General features: G+C 39.1%; 1 protein-coding gene across 4 annotated transcripts in view; it reads left to right on the top strand.

Annotated features, from left to right (window-relative positions):
- The window catches only part of PEX5L (peroxisomal biogenesis factor 5 like), a 227,821-nt gene that overhangs the window by 199,868 nt on the left and 13,752 nt on the right, over nt 1–14,201 (top strand). For all 4 annotated transcript variants that reach the window (XM_039254335.1, XM_039254337.1, XM_039254338.1 and 1 more), the window contains 3 exons: nt 7,334–7,450; nt 9,696–9,839; nt 12,672–12,742. In XM_039254335.1, coding sequence (XP_039110266.1) covers nt 7,334–7,450; nt 9,696–9,839; nt 12,672–12,742 — 332 coding nt within the window. The remainder of the gene's footprint in view (nt 1–7,333; nt 7,451–9,695; nt 9,840–12,671; nt 12,743–14,201) is intronic.

The raw sequence follows: 14,201 nt of genomic DNA, 5'->3' as shown, positions 1-14,201 counted from the left end.
AGCTGCCCAAAGAGCCACCAGGATGCCTGCTGAGAAATTGGTCCCCCAGAACCTTATTTCCAAAGCTGCAGCAAGCCCCGGGTTTGGTCTGCAAACCTCCAGGTCCAGTGCACCTTAAGAGTAGTTCTTTGCTTAAAAAAAAAAAAAAAAAAAGAATAGTTCTTTGCTGTGAATACAGATACCAAATGGAGCTACAAACTGATATAATCTTGTCGAACTTTGGCTCCCCAAAGGCATTCATGCTAATAGATATGCTAAAAGCTCTTTCAAAACCTACCCTACACATTTGGACAAGTATTGCTCATTGTGCTTTAATACTCCATTCCTCTTTGCTGCTTGCCCTGGGAGGAAGACTAGAAAGAACAGGAAAGTATCTTAGATGCTGACATCCTGCTCAAGCCTTGTATTAAATTATTTCCAGCCTCCTGTGCTCTTTCCTCTCCTTCCCATCATTTCCAATTTTTTCTCCCCATGTTTCTGCAGCCAACCTGCCACCACATTGTTTGGTGAAAGCCTCAGGCTATTTGCCCAGGTGCCTGCCAACTTCTGCAGTGATGGCCGATTTCATTAAGCAAGGAACCGTGTCTAACCCAGAGGCAATCAGAAAATCCATGTTGAGTGCTAGTACCAATATTTTTGTTTTTCAACACTTCTGAACCACACAGTTTACAGGTTATGATATTGCACCCTCTATATCCTGAGAAATAATTTTTTCATTTATGAATATAAAATTACATTAACTACTGATTCCTTTGTTCTTAATATAACTGGTTTTAAGCACTTTACATACATTGTTTCACTTATTCTGCACAACCACTCCAGGAGACTTTTTACATTTTACAAATGAGAAACTGAGTTAAAGAGGTCAGCTAAATTGCCAAAGGTCTCTTGACATGGGACATAGCCAGTATGGCAGCCTGGTTAGCTTGATGCTGAAACCCATGGGTTTTCTTCCCTATGCCATTTAGGTTGAGAAAGGGGCATGCCTGACCCTTTTCTTATCTCATAGAGATTTAAATTTTGAGCCTTTCTGTTTGACTCAATTTGTCAATTCATTAATAATCTTGCAGTCAGACACTCAGGGTCATAAGAGACCATAGAATTCATTGGGTCAGTCTAATCTGTGAACCGTCTTTACAGCACACATTCTTCTTCTGTTTAAAGACTTCTAATGTTGGGGAACCCATCTTTCTGAGGAGGAAGCAGCCCTTTACATTTTGGGACATTTGATTAAAATCTGTCCCCCAAGAACAGCTATTCATTCACCCTAGTCCTTCTGTCTTCAAGACAAGGCTAAGCCTACTAACTCAACTCCATCACCGTCTGAACCTTGCTTTACCAGTGAATTGTAACCAGGTTACTCTTGCTGCTCCTTTACTCTTGCTTGAATAGACTCCAGTTTGCCAATGCCCCTCACTATACCGGCCCCCAAGACCACATCCAGAGTTCAAGCTAATTCTGGACAATCAAGATTCTATCCCATCCTCCATCAGGGTGCTGACCATCTATTCTTACAGCCCCAGGTTGAATATGTTTTTTGAATCATTGGCTAATATCAGCATTTAGTCAATAAGATTCATGAGTAGGGATGTTTGGGCCACTTTTGCTAGCCTGGGCTACTGGATCCCAGGGCAATAAGGTCTCTAACTGATCCACACATAATTTCACGTTAGCAAAAACTGTGGCTCAGTCGGTTGAGCGTCCAACTTCAGTTCAGGTCATGATCTCACGGTTCGTGGGTTCGAGCCCTGTGTCAGGCTCTGTGCTGACTGCCAGCTCAGAGCCTGGAGCCTGCTTCAGATTCTGTGTCTCCCTCTCTCTCTGACCCTCCCATGCTCATGCTCTCTCTCTCTCTCTCAGAAATAAATAAAACATTAAAAAAAATTTTTAAGTAAAATAAAGAAATTAAAAAAAAACCTATTTGTGGAAAATATTTTACCCAAGCTTGCACAGTGATTTTCATGCCTTGCCCTACCTCTTTTGATCCAGTGACAGTTTTGATCCAGTGACAGTTAACCAATGGTTGTCTAAAGAACCAAAAAGAAAGTCAGACTCCTCCCAGGAACAATGGGCATTCAATCTTACATCAGAGAGTTCTTTCACAGCACAACCCCAAGATCCTTGTAATCAACAATTATATTTGACCACGAAAGTGAAACTATCTCTATTTTAACTCAAGGATAACCAAAATAGACTGGTGAATGGGAACTGGCAATATGCTGTTCTTCCTTAAAATTCCCTGGTTCTAAGTTAAATTGCTTATTTTTTTATTCTTCTTATTTTAATGTCATTAATATTTAATTTTGTCATGGTTCTTACAGAAATTTTTATTTTCTAGTTTTACAATCAAAAAGTAAAGGGAACATGTCAGCTTTATTCTTGGGGAAATGTTTTAATGTATAATTTTTAGAGATCAGTTAACAAGCTAGAAGCCTGCTTCCCAGACCTTTTGTTCTGATCTTTTGAGTCAATCTATGTAAACAAAGAAACCTGAGTGATTGTCTAATCAATTCAGACTTCTTACCTTACAAATGACAAAAAAAACAATGTACAGATGAGTTTAAATGACTTGTTCACGTTTACAGGGTTAATAGAAGCACACACCTCTCTTCTTCCTAATCACTGATACAGAATGTTAGTTCAAAGGAATTCAGAGAAACAAGAGGTGCCTCTAGTGTAGGGTCTTTTGGAGAAACATCATGGAGGAATTGAAATTGAAAAGAAGTATTTTTTAACCAAATCTTACTTTCACAAAAATAACATGCTAGCAGGGCACCAGGGTGGCTCAGTAGGTTAAGCATCTGACTCTTGGTTTCAGTTCAGGTCATGATCTCACAGATTTGTGAGTTCAAGCCCCACATTAGGCTTTACACTCAGCACAGAGCCTGCTTGGGATTCTCTGTTTCCTTCTCTTTCTGCCCTTCCTCTGCTTGCTTGCTCTCTCTCAAAAATAAATATATAAACTTTAAATTAAAAAAAATAGGGGTGCCTGGCTGTCTCAGTTGGTTAAGCATCTGACTTCAGCCCAGGTCATGATCTCTTACAGCTCAGAGGTTGGAGCTTACTTCAGATTCTGTCTCCCTCACTCTCTGCCCCTCTCCTTCTCATGCTCTGTCTCTCCTTCTCTCTCAAAAATAACCAAACATTAAAAACCTGTTTTTTAAAATAAAATAAATAAAAATAAGTGACATGCTAGCAATAGAAAATTTTGGAAATGCTATAACATACAAAGAAAGGTGATGGGACAAATTACTCATAACCATGAAAGTAGTAGTTTTGATGCATTTCTCTACAATTTTTTTTCCCCAACACATTATTTGTTGATGTTTTCTATCATTATGATCATAGTAACCCGAGGCCTGCTCCATGTTGTAATAACTCTCCATAAATACCATTTTAATTACTACGTAACAGTTTTTTTTACATAATCCCTTAACTTTTTCCTATTTTTGAATTATTAATTAGAAGGGAAAGATTTAAATAAAGAAAGGAAAAGTATTTAGAAGAGGAAATGTATTTACAGCAAATTAACACACCAAGATACTCATAGATGTATATTTGGGCTTTGAGGTCATAGGTGAGATCTTTGTTTTATTTTTTGTATTTTTCTCAGTGATGCAAAAACACTAATAAGCACACCTACGCTTATTGAACATTTACCATGTACTTCATGCCACAGATATATTTTCTCATTTAATCCTCACAATGACTAACCAAGATCACTGTTATATGTTCACTTTAAAAATAAGGAAAATGAAGGGCACCTGGGTGGCTTAGTCAGTTAAGCGTCCGACTTTCTCTTAGGTCATGATCTTGCGGTTGGTGGGTTCGAGGCCCGCGTCGGGCTCTGTGCTGAAGAAGGCTGGAGCCTATTTCAGAGTCTGTGTCTCCCTTGCCCTCTGACCCTCCCCTGCTCACTCACTCTCTCTCTCTCTCTCTCCTAGAAATAAATAAAACATTTTTTAAAAAAATAAGGAAAATGAGATCTAGTGGTGTTAAGGGTCTTGCAGAAGGTTAGTGATGGAGCCACACTTTTTCCCAGTTCCATCTGAGAAGGGAGCTGCCCTTCTCCACCACTATACCACATATCCCAAGCTTTTCATGAATATCAACCACTTTTATAATCAGAAAGCTATTTTTAAAAATGAAAATAGATTGCAAATAGCTCATTTCTGGTGCAAGCACATAACTTATTACCTGTAGAGTATAAAAAACAACCTACCAAAATCCCGGAACAGCTAAGAAAGTCATCAATACATAAAATCCCTTCAGTCCTATCTACAATGGTTAAAATTCAAATATGTTTCAGGTTTCTCTAAAATTGATTAGAAATAGAAAAAAGAAGCAGTGTTAATTGCAGTTACATGAATGAAGTCTGGATTCTGAGACTGGATGAAAATTGATTGTGCTAAAAGTAGTCGTCTGTAATTAAATGAAACTATGCTGTGCACTTTAATTAGTCAGCATAACTTATTCTAAGTGGTAGCAGTAAGTCCTGGAGTATCTCATTAAATAAGAGCCTGGCGGCCTCACCTTAACTGAGGTTCAGTTTCCTACAGTAGTCTGATTTCTACATCCACGACTGTAATTTGAAACTTCAGGAAAGGTGATGCATCCTTTTATAATCCAGGGGTACCCATTATAAAATCTTCTTCTTTCATTCAGAAGACTTGGGAAAGTCAGTAAACATTATAAAATACACTTGATAGATTTATCTTTGTTTCTATGAAGAGACGCTGAACGTACATTTTTGAAAAATGAGTCTCCAAATGTTTTTTAAGCCTATTTATTTTGAGAGAAAGAAAGGATGAGTAATGGAGGGACAGAGAGAGAGAGAGAGGATCCCACGCAGGCTCCATGCTGTCAGCCAAGAACCCGATGTGGGGCTCAATCCCACAAACTGCAAGATCATGACCTGAGCTGAAATCAAGAGTCAAATGCTTAACCAACTGAGCAACCCAGGCCCCCAGGTCTCCAATTCTTTTTTCAAATTCCTCAGTACCTAAATAATTCGGGTTTATGGTATTTACAAAGGTCAGATAGTTGTTCTTCTTTATTGTTGTTTTGAACCTTAAAAAACTTATAACAGCAATGCATACTTAGAAAATTCAGAAAGTGTGGAAAAGTATGAAGCAGGAAAAAGTCACCCATCATCCCTTCATCCAAAGACAGATTACTCTTAACACAGCAGTGTATCTCCTTTTAGTTTATTATCAAGCCTTTGCTTTTGTATATTGGAGATAATTCTGTTGGCACACTTTGGAATTCTACTAAAAGGACTTGTTAAAAAAGAAATGTTGGATTTTATTCCTAACCTTAACCTGGATAAGTGGTGGCCATTCCATGTGCTTCTAGCATCTCAGACACAGATTGTCCCAGTGTCTGCTGCCCTGAGCCTTCGTCAAGGGGAGGCCTCTGCTGAAGGGACAGGACCCATTCATGTGGTAGGAAGGTGTACTGTAGACATAATAAAGAAGCATACAGCCTTGGATTAATCACATTGGGCTGGCCCTTAATCCCTGAACGTTTACCTCTGAAGAAATAAGCTAAGAATTATCATTCAGAGCAACTTTGAAGAGTTCCCAGCAGAGAACAACCACTACCAAGCATGAGGGTAGAGAAGATGGTAAGATAGAAGGACTGAAAGGTGAAGTGCAACCCTGATGGTGTCAGCAAGTCACAGAATTTAGAATCATAGAAAGTGAGATTTGCAGGTAAAGAGTATGCATCTCAGTCCCACACTCAGATGTTGAAGGAAAAACATCCCTTGTTTTCTTTAAAGAAAATTAAGTGGTATTGAAGCATCGCCCTTACCAACTGGAAAGTTGACGCGAGCACCAAATATGGAAGGATGATGTGGTGTCAGAAATCAAGGGCAGATTTTCCATACTCCATCTGTCATGCTGACAGCTAACAGCCGACAAGCCCCAAGTGGCTCCTTGAAATCCAGTTTCTCTCTATGTCCCTGCCATGTGGGAATCAGAGTTCAAGTCAGGCCCCCAGTCATACCCTCTGGCACACTCTTGGAGGTCAGACCAGTTTGCACCAGTCTCCCATTCACCTCAGAATCCACCACCTTCCTTCTCTTTTCCTGCCCCTGAAAATTTCCCCTTCTTCTCTTAAGTTCTTTAAAATAGTTGCCTCTTGGGGCGCCTGGGTGGCTCAGTCGGCTAAGCATCCAACTTCAGCTCAGGTCATGATCTCACGGTTCATGGGTTCAAGCCCTGCATTGGGCTCTGTGCTGACAGCCAGCTCAGAGCCTGGAGCCTATTTCAGATTCTGTGTCTCCCTCTCTCTCTGACCCTCCCCTGCTCATGCTGTCTCTCTCTCTCTCTCTCTCTCTCTCTCTCAGGAATAAATAAAACATTTAAAAATTTTTTAAAAAGTAAAATAAATAAAATAAAATAATTGCCCCTTTTCCCTTACACCAGGACACCCAAAGTACTCTCTTCAGGCTTAACAAAATAGAAGCCAACCAGGGACAGACCTTGCAGAAAATTTCTGCTCCAATCCTCCCCTGAAGTAAAGGAGAGCAAATGGCCTGGTTTCCCTTTTGTTTTTGGTTTTTTTTTTTTTTTTGGTTTCTTTTTTTTTTTTTTGGTTTCCCTTTTGAAAGACATGAAGGAAATTATAAAGAGAAAAATACAAAGTAATATTTTTCAAAAAATCCTGCCATAGATAAGACCCTTACTGAGAGGACTCATTAAGTTCACACCAAAAGACAATCTCTTTCATTCTTTAGCACTAGGAGGCCATGTTTGCCATAAGGTGATGCACATGGGCTTAGAAGCCAGACTGAGACTCTGATCCTATGCAATCCTAGCTTTATGACCGTCATCCTCTAGGCTCAGTTTTCTCCTAGCACAGTGCTTGGCACAGAATAGGGTTAATTAATGTTATTTTTCCTTGCTCATGGCCAGTTGCCTCCCCAAGTCACTGTCCCTCCAGTCCCAAAACCATTGCTCTAATTCCTCATATCCTGAGAGCGACTCTAAGAAAGATCATCCTTCCTAAAATGTGTACCTGCCATCCACACTTGAAACTGCTCAAGTAATGGATTTTTAGTTGAATTTGGTGTATATGATCCTGGTCCTTCAGATGGTAACTATTTTCCTGCTGGAGAAAGTCACAACTAATCCAGTTTAACACTTTGACCACTAAGTACCCTCCAGAAGCTCTTCAACCATGAGTATCATTGGATGTGACCAGTTTGAATATTTTATTTCTCCTCAGAACTCCTTTTGATATATGAGGAAAACTATCTTCCTAGAAATAACCCAAGTGACATAGTATGTTCTTAAATCCATCTCTCTTCATTTTTCCTATCTCCTAGTCAGATACAGAGTTTTGGGATAAGATGCAAGCAGAATGGGAAGAAATGGCCCGGAGGAACTGGATATCTGAGAACCAAGAAGCTCAGAACCAAGTTACAATCTCAGCTAGTGAAAAGGTAATCAATTCTGTTCTTATCTATGCTGACCAGTTTTCTCAACCTCTTGCATCATATTTTTATAAATCAGTTTACAACTATTTTGTGAAAATGTTAAGAATGAAACAGACAATTTAATGTCAATCTGACCTAGAAGAAATTATGGCAGATGAAAACAATAAAATCATCCAATGTGTGAAGACAGCAAAGCTGGCATGGAATATCTTTATTTTTATCAATGTTAATACAGTTTGGTAGTCAACAAGAGCTTGGATCCTGACTGCCTTACCGAACTGACTGACATTGAGGGTGGGTTGGAACAAAAACTGGCTCACCCCACCATGCTTTTTGTCAGTCATTCATATGAGCCATGTGGATGAGCTAACAGATGATATCAATGGACAGGGGAGTAAAGTGGGGACTTAGGACTGTATTTCACAGATGGTCCTCACACAGCTCACAAAATCATGGAAAAGGTACCCTTCACACAGTCAGGTCAAGACCCAAGGGAATTCTTCAAAGATATTCCCCTGATAGGAGCCCCAGCAAATGTGAGAGTTCAGTGAACAACCAGCCAAAATACCCATGATATCCCAGTTACCCTTGGATTTATGCTTTTAAAAACACTTCTGAAAATAAATTGAAATGATTTAAAAAATAGAAAAAAATACAGAATTTTCTTACTCAAGAGGAAACAATACACATAATATACATATATATGTTTGCATATGGACTTTTTATGGTAGAGGAAGTCTCAATAGTATTCATTTCTGGATAACTTCCATTTGTTCAATCGAACAGATATTTATTGAATGCCTACCTTGTAGTGGATATGCTGATGAATAGTCTCCAGTCTTAGGGGATTTTCAACCTACAAAGTCATTAAAATGTCTTCCTTACCCCACTATTCTCTGTCCCTCCATAGGCCAGGCAATCTCACAAAATCCGAACAACTATCTTTTAAAAATAACTCTTTTCCACAATGAAATCAAAACTAAGCAAAAAGATAAAACATTGACACAGATTGTCAGACTCTAGGCTACAATTCATGCACCTGAGGCACGGCTGGGCCCTGAGCTCCTCACCCCTGGGACCCCATATCTGTTACACCACTACATAAACTGGTTGTACCCTGCGGCTCTGATAAGGGGGTTGTCTTTCTCAGTGCCAGTGGAGAATGAAGGTCTCCATTTAATGTATTTTAAAATCTTAACGGCATCATCAACAAACTAGCTTATTTGTATCTATCAAATTGGAAGATATTATGGTAATTTATGCTGGTAGAGTTGCAACAAATCATTTCTTTCAGAGATTTCCAATGAGAGTTTAACTTGGAACAAACTTTCTCAAAAATGGTTATATAATTCAAGAGCTCCAAAAGAGTTCATAGCCTTCAATCTAATGAAGCCCTCTAGAAGTCCATCCTAAGGTAATAATCATATGCAGACAAAGATTTGAGTATGAGGTCTTCGTGCAACCTTATAACCTTGAAAATAAAAAAATTGAAAGTAGCCTGATGCCCATCAGTAGGAGCTTGATTAAGTAAGTTTGTGCACAGGTAGATAATTTTAAAAACTAAATGGGGCATAAGCTATAAAACTGCATATGTATATTTATTTATTTACATATTCACAAAAATATTAGATTATTTATAAATCCCATATTTTTAAAATATTACATTATTCATAAATTCTGTATTATTTAAATTTTTGAGATAAATGATGTACAGTTTTAAAAGATGCATTTTCAATAGGGCAGAATGGCCCCCCCATGGGGCAAAAACTGGTTCAAGGAGCAAGAAGATAAAAGAATCTCAGATATTAGAATGGTTCGTAGACCTCCAAAGGGTCACAGCATATACATAGATGTACAGTGTGTGGCATTAATATTTCAGGGGAAGGGATAGTAGCACTTAGCAAAAATATGTCCAAAACTCTGTATTTTGTTAATCTTGGGGAGAAATGATTGAAACAAAAAGAACAAAAGAGTAACAGAGAGAAAACAAACTCCAAAATATCAGCAGTGATATTTCGGTTGTGGCATTATGGATAACTTTGTTTCTTTTTATATTATTCAATAACAAAACAATATCATCTAAACTGTATACAATGAGAATGTGCTACATTCATAGAAGGGGAAAAAAACAGTAATTTAAATTAAATAATTAGAATAAAAACATTAAAGTCAAATTCAAAAGGTGCTTACTGAACATGAGAATAAAGAGAGAAATCGATGGATCTTGTATTGGCTCTTCTCTGCATTGTAGGGATATTACTTTCATACTGAAAATCCCTTCAAGGATTGGCCAGGAGCATTTGAAGAAGGCTTAAAACGACTGAAGGAGGGGGACCTGCCTGTCACCATCCTGTTCATGGAGGCAGCAATTCTTCAGGACCCCGGAGATGCTGAGGTATCCCCTTCATCTTGCCAGGCTCACAAAGTGACTGCATGTAAATGAGGGAAGAGGATGCCACAGAGCTCTACACGGTTGCATTTTCTTCAGTTAAAGGTTCCCAAAGGAGTTAACCTGGTTTACTGTGCTGTGGGTTTGAGATTTACAAATAAGCACCTGTTCTCTAACCAAATCCGCAGTGTCTCCAGTGCCCAGCATACAAGGATGGGGACAAGAAATGAAAAAACCAAAACTGCCAACCTAGAGGCTCGGCAATAGTTTTCAGGGGGCAGGGTATAGTTTCGTCTAGGACTAGAGTCATATCCTATGTCGCTCTTGATTTACTCATTCAACGCTTGTTGAGCACATACTATGTCCCAAGAACTGTGCCAGGCACTGGCTTCAAATATTGAGGAGCTGGAAAAATGGAAAAGATACACTTATGTTCTGTGTGGAGAGACAAGGAATTAAATCAGTGCGGTGTAAGAAATGCAGTGTTAGAGCACGCACAGGATGGCGGGGGAGCAGAGAGCAAGGATCCTAAGCCAGTCTTCCCCCACGGTTAAATCCAAAACTGAGTTTTGAAGGAGAGGGATTAAAGACAGCAGGAGAGCCGAGGTGTTAAGACGCAGTGGTTTGTGAGTGGGCAGTGGGGCATGAAACATTGTGTCAGGAGGTAGAGGAGCGGAGATAAGGGCAGGAGAGGAGGCAGGAAGAGGTGGGTAAGAGTCTGAACTTCATGAAAGCAGAGGACTCTACTCAGCAAAGGAATATAATCAGATTTGCATATTTGAACTGAAAACCCCCTTTCTCTGAGGTGTGGAAGGTGCTGGAGACTGAGGCCAGAAGACCACCCAGGGTGGCTTCCATCATCCTATTTTGGTTCACATGTTTCCAAACCTACAAAGGCCTATAATTAGATAGTGGCAGATGTTAAGTCTTCTTTTTTAGTTCATGAGTAATTTTCAGGAATTGTCATATAAGGAATCTTCCTCATAAGAAATTCACAGAAATTTTAGGGAGGGGTATACACGGCACTGGGACTGCAGCATAGAATAGTGGTTAAGCTTCTAGGCTCTGCTGGCCTGACTGTGTAGGTTCAAATCCCTGCTCTACCACTCATGAGCCATTAGCCATGTGATCTGGGACAAGTCATGTAAACCATCTCAGCCTCCATTTCCTCATATGTAAGATGGAAACCACGATTACAATAACTATCTCACTGGGTGTTGTGAGGAGCAAATTAGCTCATAAAAATGAAGTGCTTAGTTCAGTGCCTGACGTATCAGTAGTTAGCCTTCATTGTTAGTATTGGCTGTACTTAAAGTTTGTATAGGAAGGATGAGTAAACCAATCACTAGGTTAAAGCCCTGGTATCTTTTTAGTCAAAACGTTGACAGTGAAATGAGATTGAAATGAGAGTTGGAATTGTGAACCAAAATGTTGGAACCCTGGAAGATTAAAAAAAGATGTATATACACTATTACTCAGATTCATAAGTCAGAAGATTAGGGCACTGATTAACTAATGGATCCCAACCAAGGACCCAGGGTCTCTGAATCTTGGAGACCTCTAAATTAAGATAATGAACAATTTGTGAACAGTGAAAATGACACCATGCTCAAAGGCTAGCAAGAAGCCTCCCCAGAAGAACTGTTTCATCAATCTAAAATGTATGGAAGATGAGCTCAAAATAGGGGCTGCTCTGTATATGTCTGAAAGATTAAAGAGAAGTGTGGATATTTGGGGGGTGGGGAGGAGTAACCAGTATTTTTTATGAGTTGGGTAATATGGTATGGGTAATAATAACCCATGATGGGAAAAAACAACATAATTCTTACAGCACTTTGGGATGACTCTAAGTATTTTCATATACATTTGCTTTAAAATGTCTGTAGGTGGGAGAGCTATGCACTCCCCAAACCTTTGTAAATCCCTAAGACTCTGACACATCCCCATCCCCAGCAAACTTGAGGACAGTGTAGGCAATTAGAGGTTTGGCTCATGTAGAATGCTCTTGTAATGGTATGGGATTATTGTTCTTATAAGTATATAGGGAGAATTTTGTTATATTAAATTTTGTTATATATTAAAACTTTCATTTCAGGTATGAAAAATGTTACCTGCTTGAAGACATTTGTCCCATTGTTGACAATAGCAAAGGGTTGGGAGCAACCTTACAGCAGTAGGGAATTGGTTAAGTAAACAATGGAATATCCACTCAACAAAATTTGAATGGAAAATTCTAAGTATCACGATTTTATAAAACCATTAAAAGTGTTTATGATGCACGATAAAGTATAAGTGTAGGCTATAAAGTTATGTCTATATTATATTGCATTTTATATGTGCCTTATGCATTTTAACAGTGATATTACGGCAGTGAACACATTGGAATGGAGGATTTTGTTTTGTTTTATTTTCTCTAGTTCCTAAATTCCCTGTTACCTTTTATAATAACAGTGTGACTTGCATTTATTCAAGCTGATTTGATTTTGTACATCTTGAGATTCCTTACTATAAACTTTAGACTCTTCAGCTACATTTCTGGGTTATTTTTCCACTCTGTTTCTTCACAAATGCATAATTTTATATGTTTATCTTTTGGTTTTAAGACATCTAATATCATGAAATCTCGGATATTCAAATGTTTCCATGGGTCACAGGAGAATAAAGACAGAGGATCTTGACCCAGGTGTCAGAAGAGTCTTTGAATAAAAAAATGCAGGTGACATTTTTCCCTTTTCCAAGACTCTTGCGCCTGAGACAGGTTGCTCTGCATTGAGGAATCTAAAGCACAGGAGTGAATCTGATTCCTCTTGCAATGTTGACCTCAGTTGTTTTTTGTAGGCATGGCAGTTCCTCGGGATAACCCAGGCAGAGAATGAAAATGAACAAGCAGCTATTGTCGCCCTCCAGAGGTACATGAAGCTAAGTGCAAACTCACGGGCCTGGTGGACACTTGTTAATGGACTTCTGTTGTTTCAGATTTCTCTTTTGACCCTTAGGTACATTGTAAAGAATTTGGCCAGCATAAGTGCTGAGATGCCACGTATTACACTTAGCTGTAGGAAACAAGGATTTATGAAGAAATGGTGTTCCTAAATCACAATGTTTTGTCACCTGCAAATCAGTTGACCGTCACTGGCACAAGTGTCCATGTCAAAAGCAGTCATAAAATAAACTCATTAAGTATATAGTTCCTCTTAACTTTCTAGCCTTCTGAAGCATTTGAAGGTTTTCCTCAGGAGAAAGTACACTCAAAATTATCTCAGTGTAATTTTAGCTCCTCGTGTCTACAGAGAATCTCCCAAGGATAGTTTCAGTGACCTGAAATATCACTACTGAGCCCCTGACTAAAGGTCTAGATTACTTTGGATGGACGTAGCATCACACTTTACCTGATTAGAGCCCCTATTTAAACCCTGGAAAGATAGCACTACCAAATAGACTTTCCCTTTCCCTACTTAATACATCCCCCTCTCCTCATATAATCTCTCCCTGAGCACTGGTGTAGGTACTGCTGTCTAGGGGTTTCTACTCAAAGTCTTCTCCAGGGACTACCAGCTTCATTATCACCTGGGAGTTTGTCAGACCTGCTCAGGCTTGGGCCCACTCCAGGCCCACTGTATTACATAATCTGCCTTTTACCAGCTCCCCAGATGATTCTCATGTACATGAAAGCTTGAAAAGCCTCTGCTAGAGGCCAGTGGAATAGGGTGAGAGGAGCAGCTCTAACCTGTGCCTCCTGCAAACCCACATCACTTGTCTAGAAACACGAAATTCTCCCTCGTCTTTAAAAGATGCTGGACAGCGTTTCATCTTTGGATATCCGAAGTTAGCTCAAATCAGTTTGCTTTGTGGATAAGATACATTTACTATATTAATAGTAGAGCAGTGCTAAAACAGTGATATTCCTGCCTCGTGAGATAAAGTCCTAAGAAATTTTGTGCAAGGATTAGCCACCTTTTCTATAGTTTTTAAAACCATTTAGGGGCGCCTCAGTCCATTAAATGTCCAACTCTTGACTTCAGTTCAAGTCATGATCTCACAGTTGTGATATCAAGCCCCATGTCGGGCTCTGTGCTGAGCGTGTGGATTCTCTCTCTCCCTCCCCGGCTCACACACTCTATTTCTCTCTCTTTCTCTCTCAAAATAAATAAACATTTTTAAAAAACATTTATTAAATTACCAGATCTAGCACTCATCAAGATGAGTTTTAACTTTCTTACAAGTATACTGAGGTCCCAATTTTGACATAAATAAATATGGTATTTTCCAGGGGCTTAATATAAACTTCTCCATGCTTTACTTTAATTAGTAAAGACTTCAAATCTCCCAAAGAACTGTTAGACTCTGTCTCTGAAAAAAATGTGAAAT

The sequence above is a fragment of the Hyaena hyaena genome, unplaced genomic scaffold (assembly GCF_003009895.1).
Source record: "Hyaena hyaena isolate Hyena2069 unplaced genomic scaffold, ASM300989v1 scaffold_477, whole genome shotgun sequence".
In the NCBI taxonomy this organism is placed as follows: Eukaryota; Metazoa; Chordata; class Mammalia; order Carnivora; family Hyaenidae; genus Hyaena; species Hyaena hyaena.
Note: the sequence above shows the minus strand (reverse complement) of the source record. Positions and strands in the feature narration are given on the sequence as shown.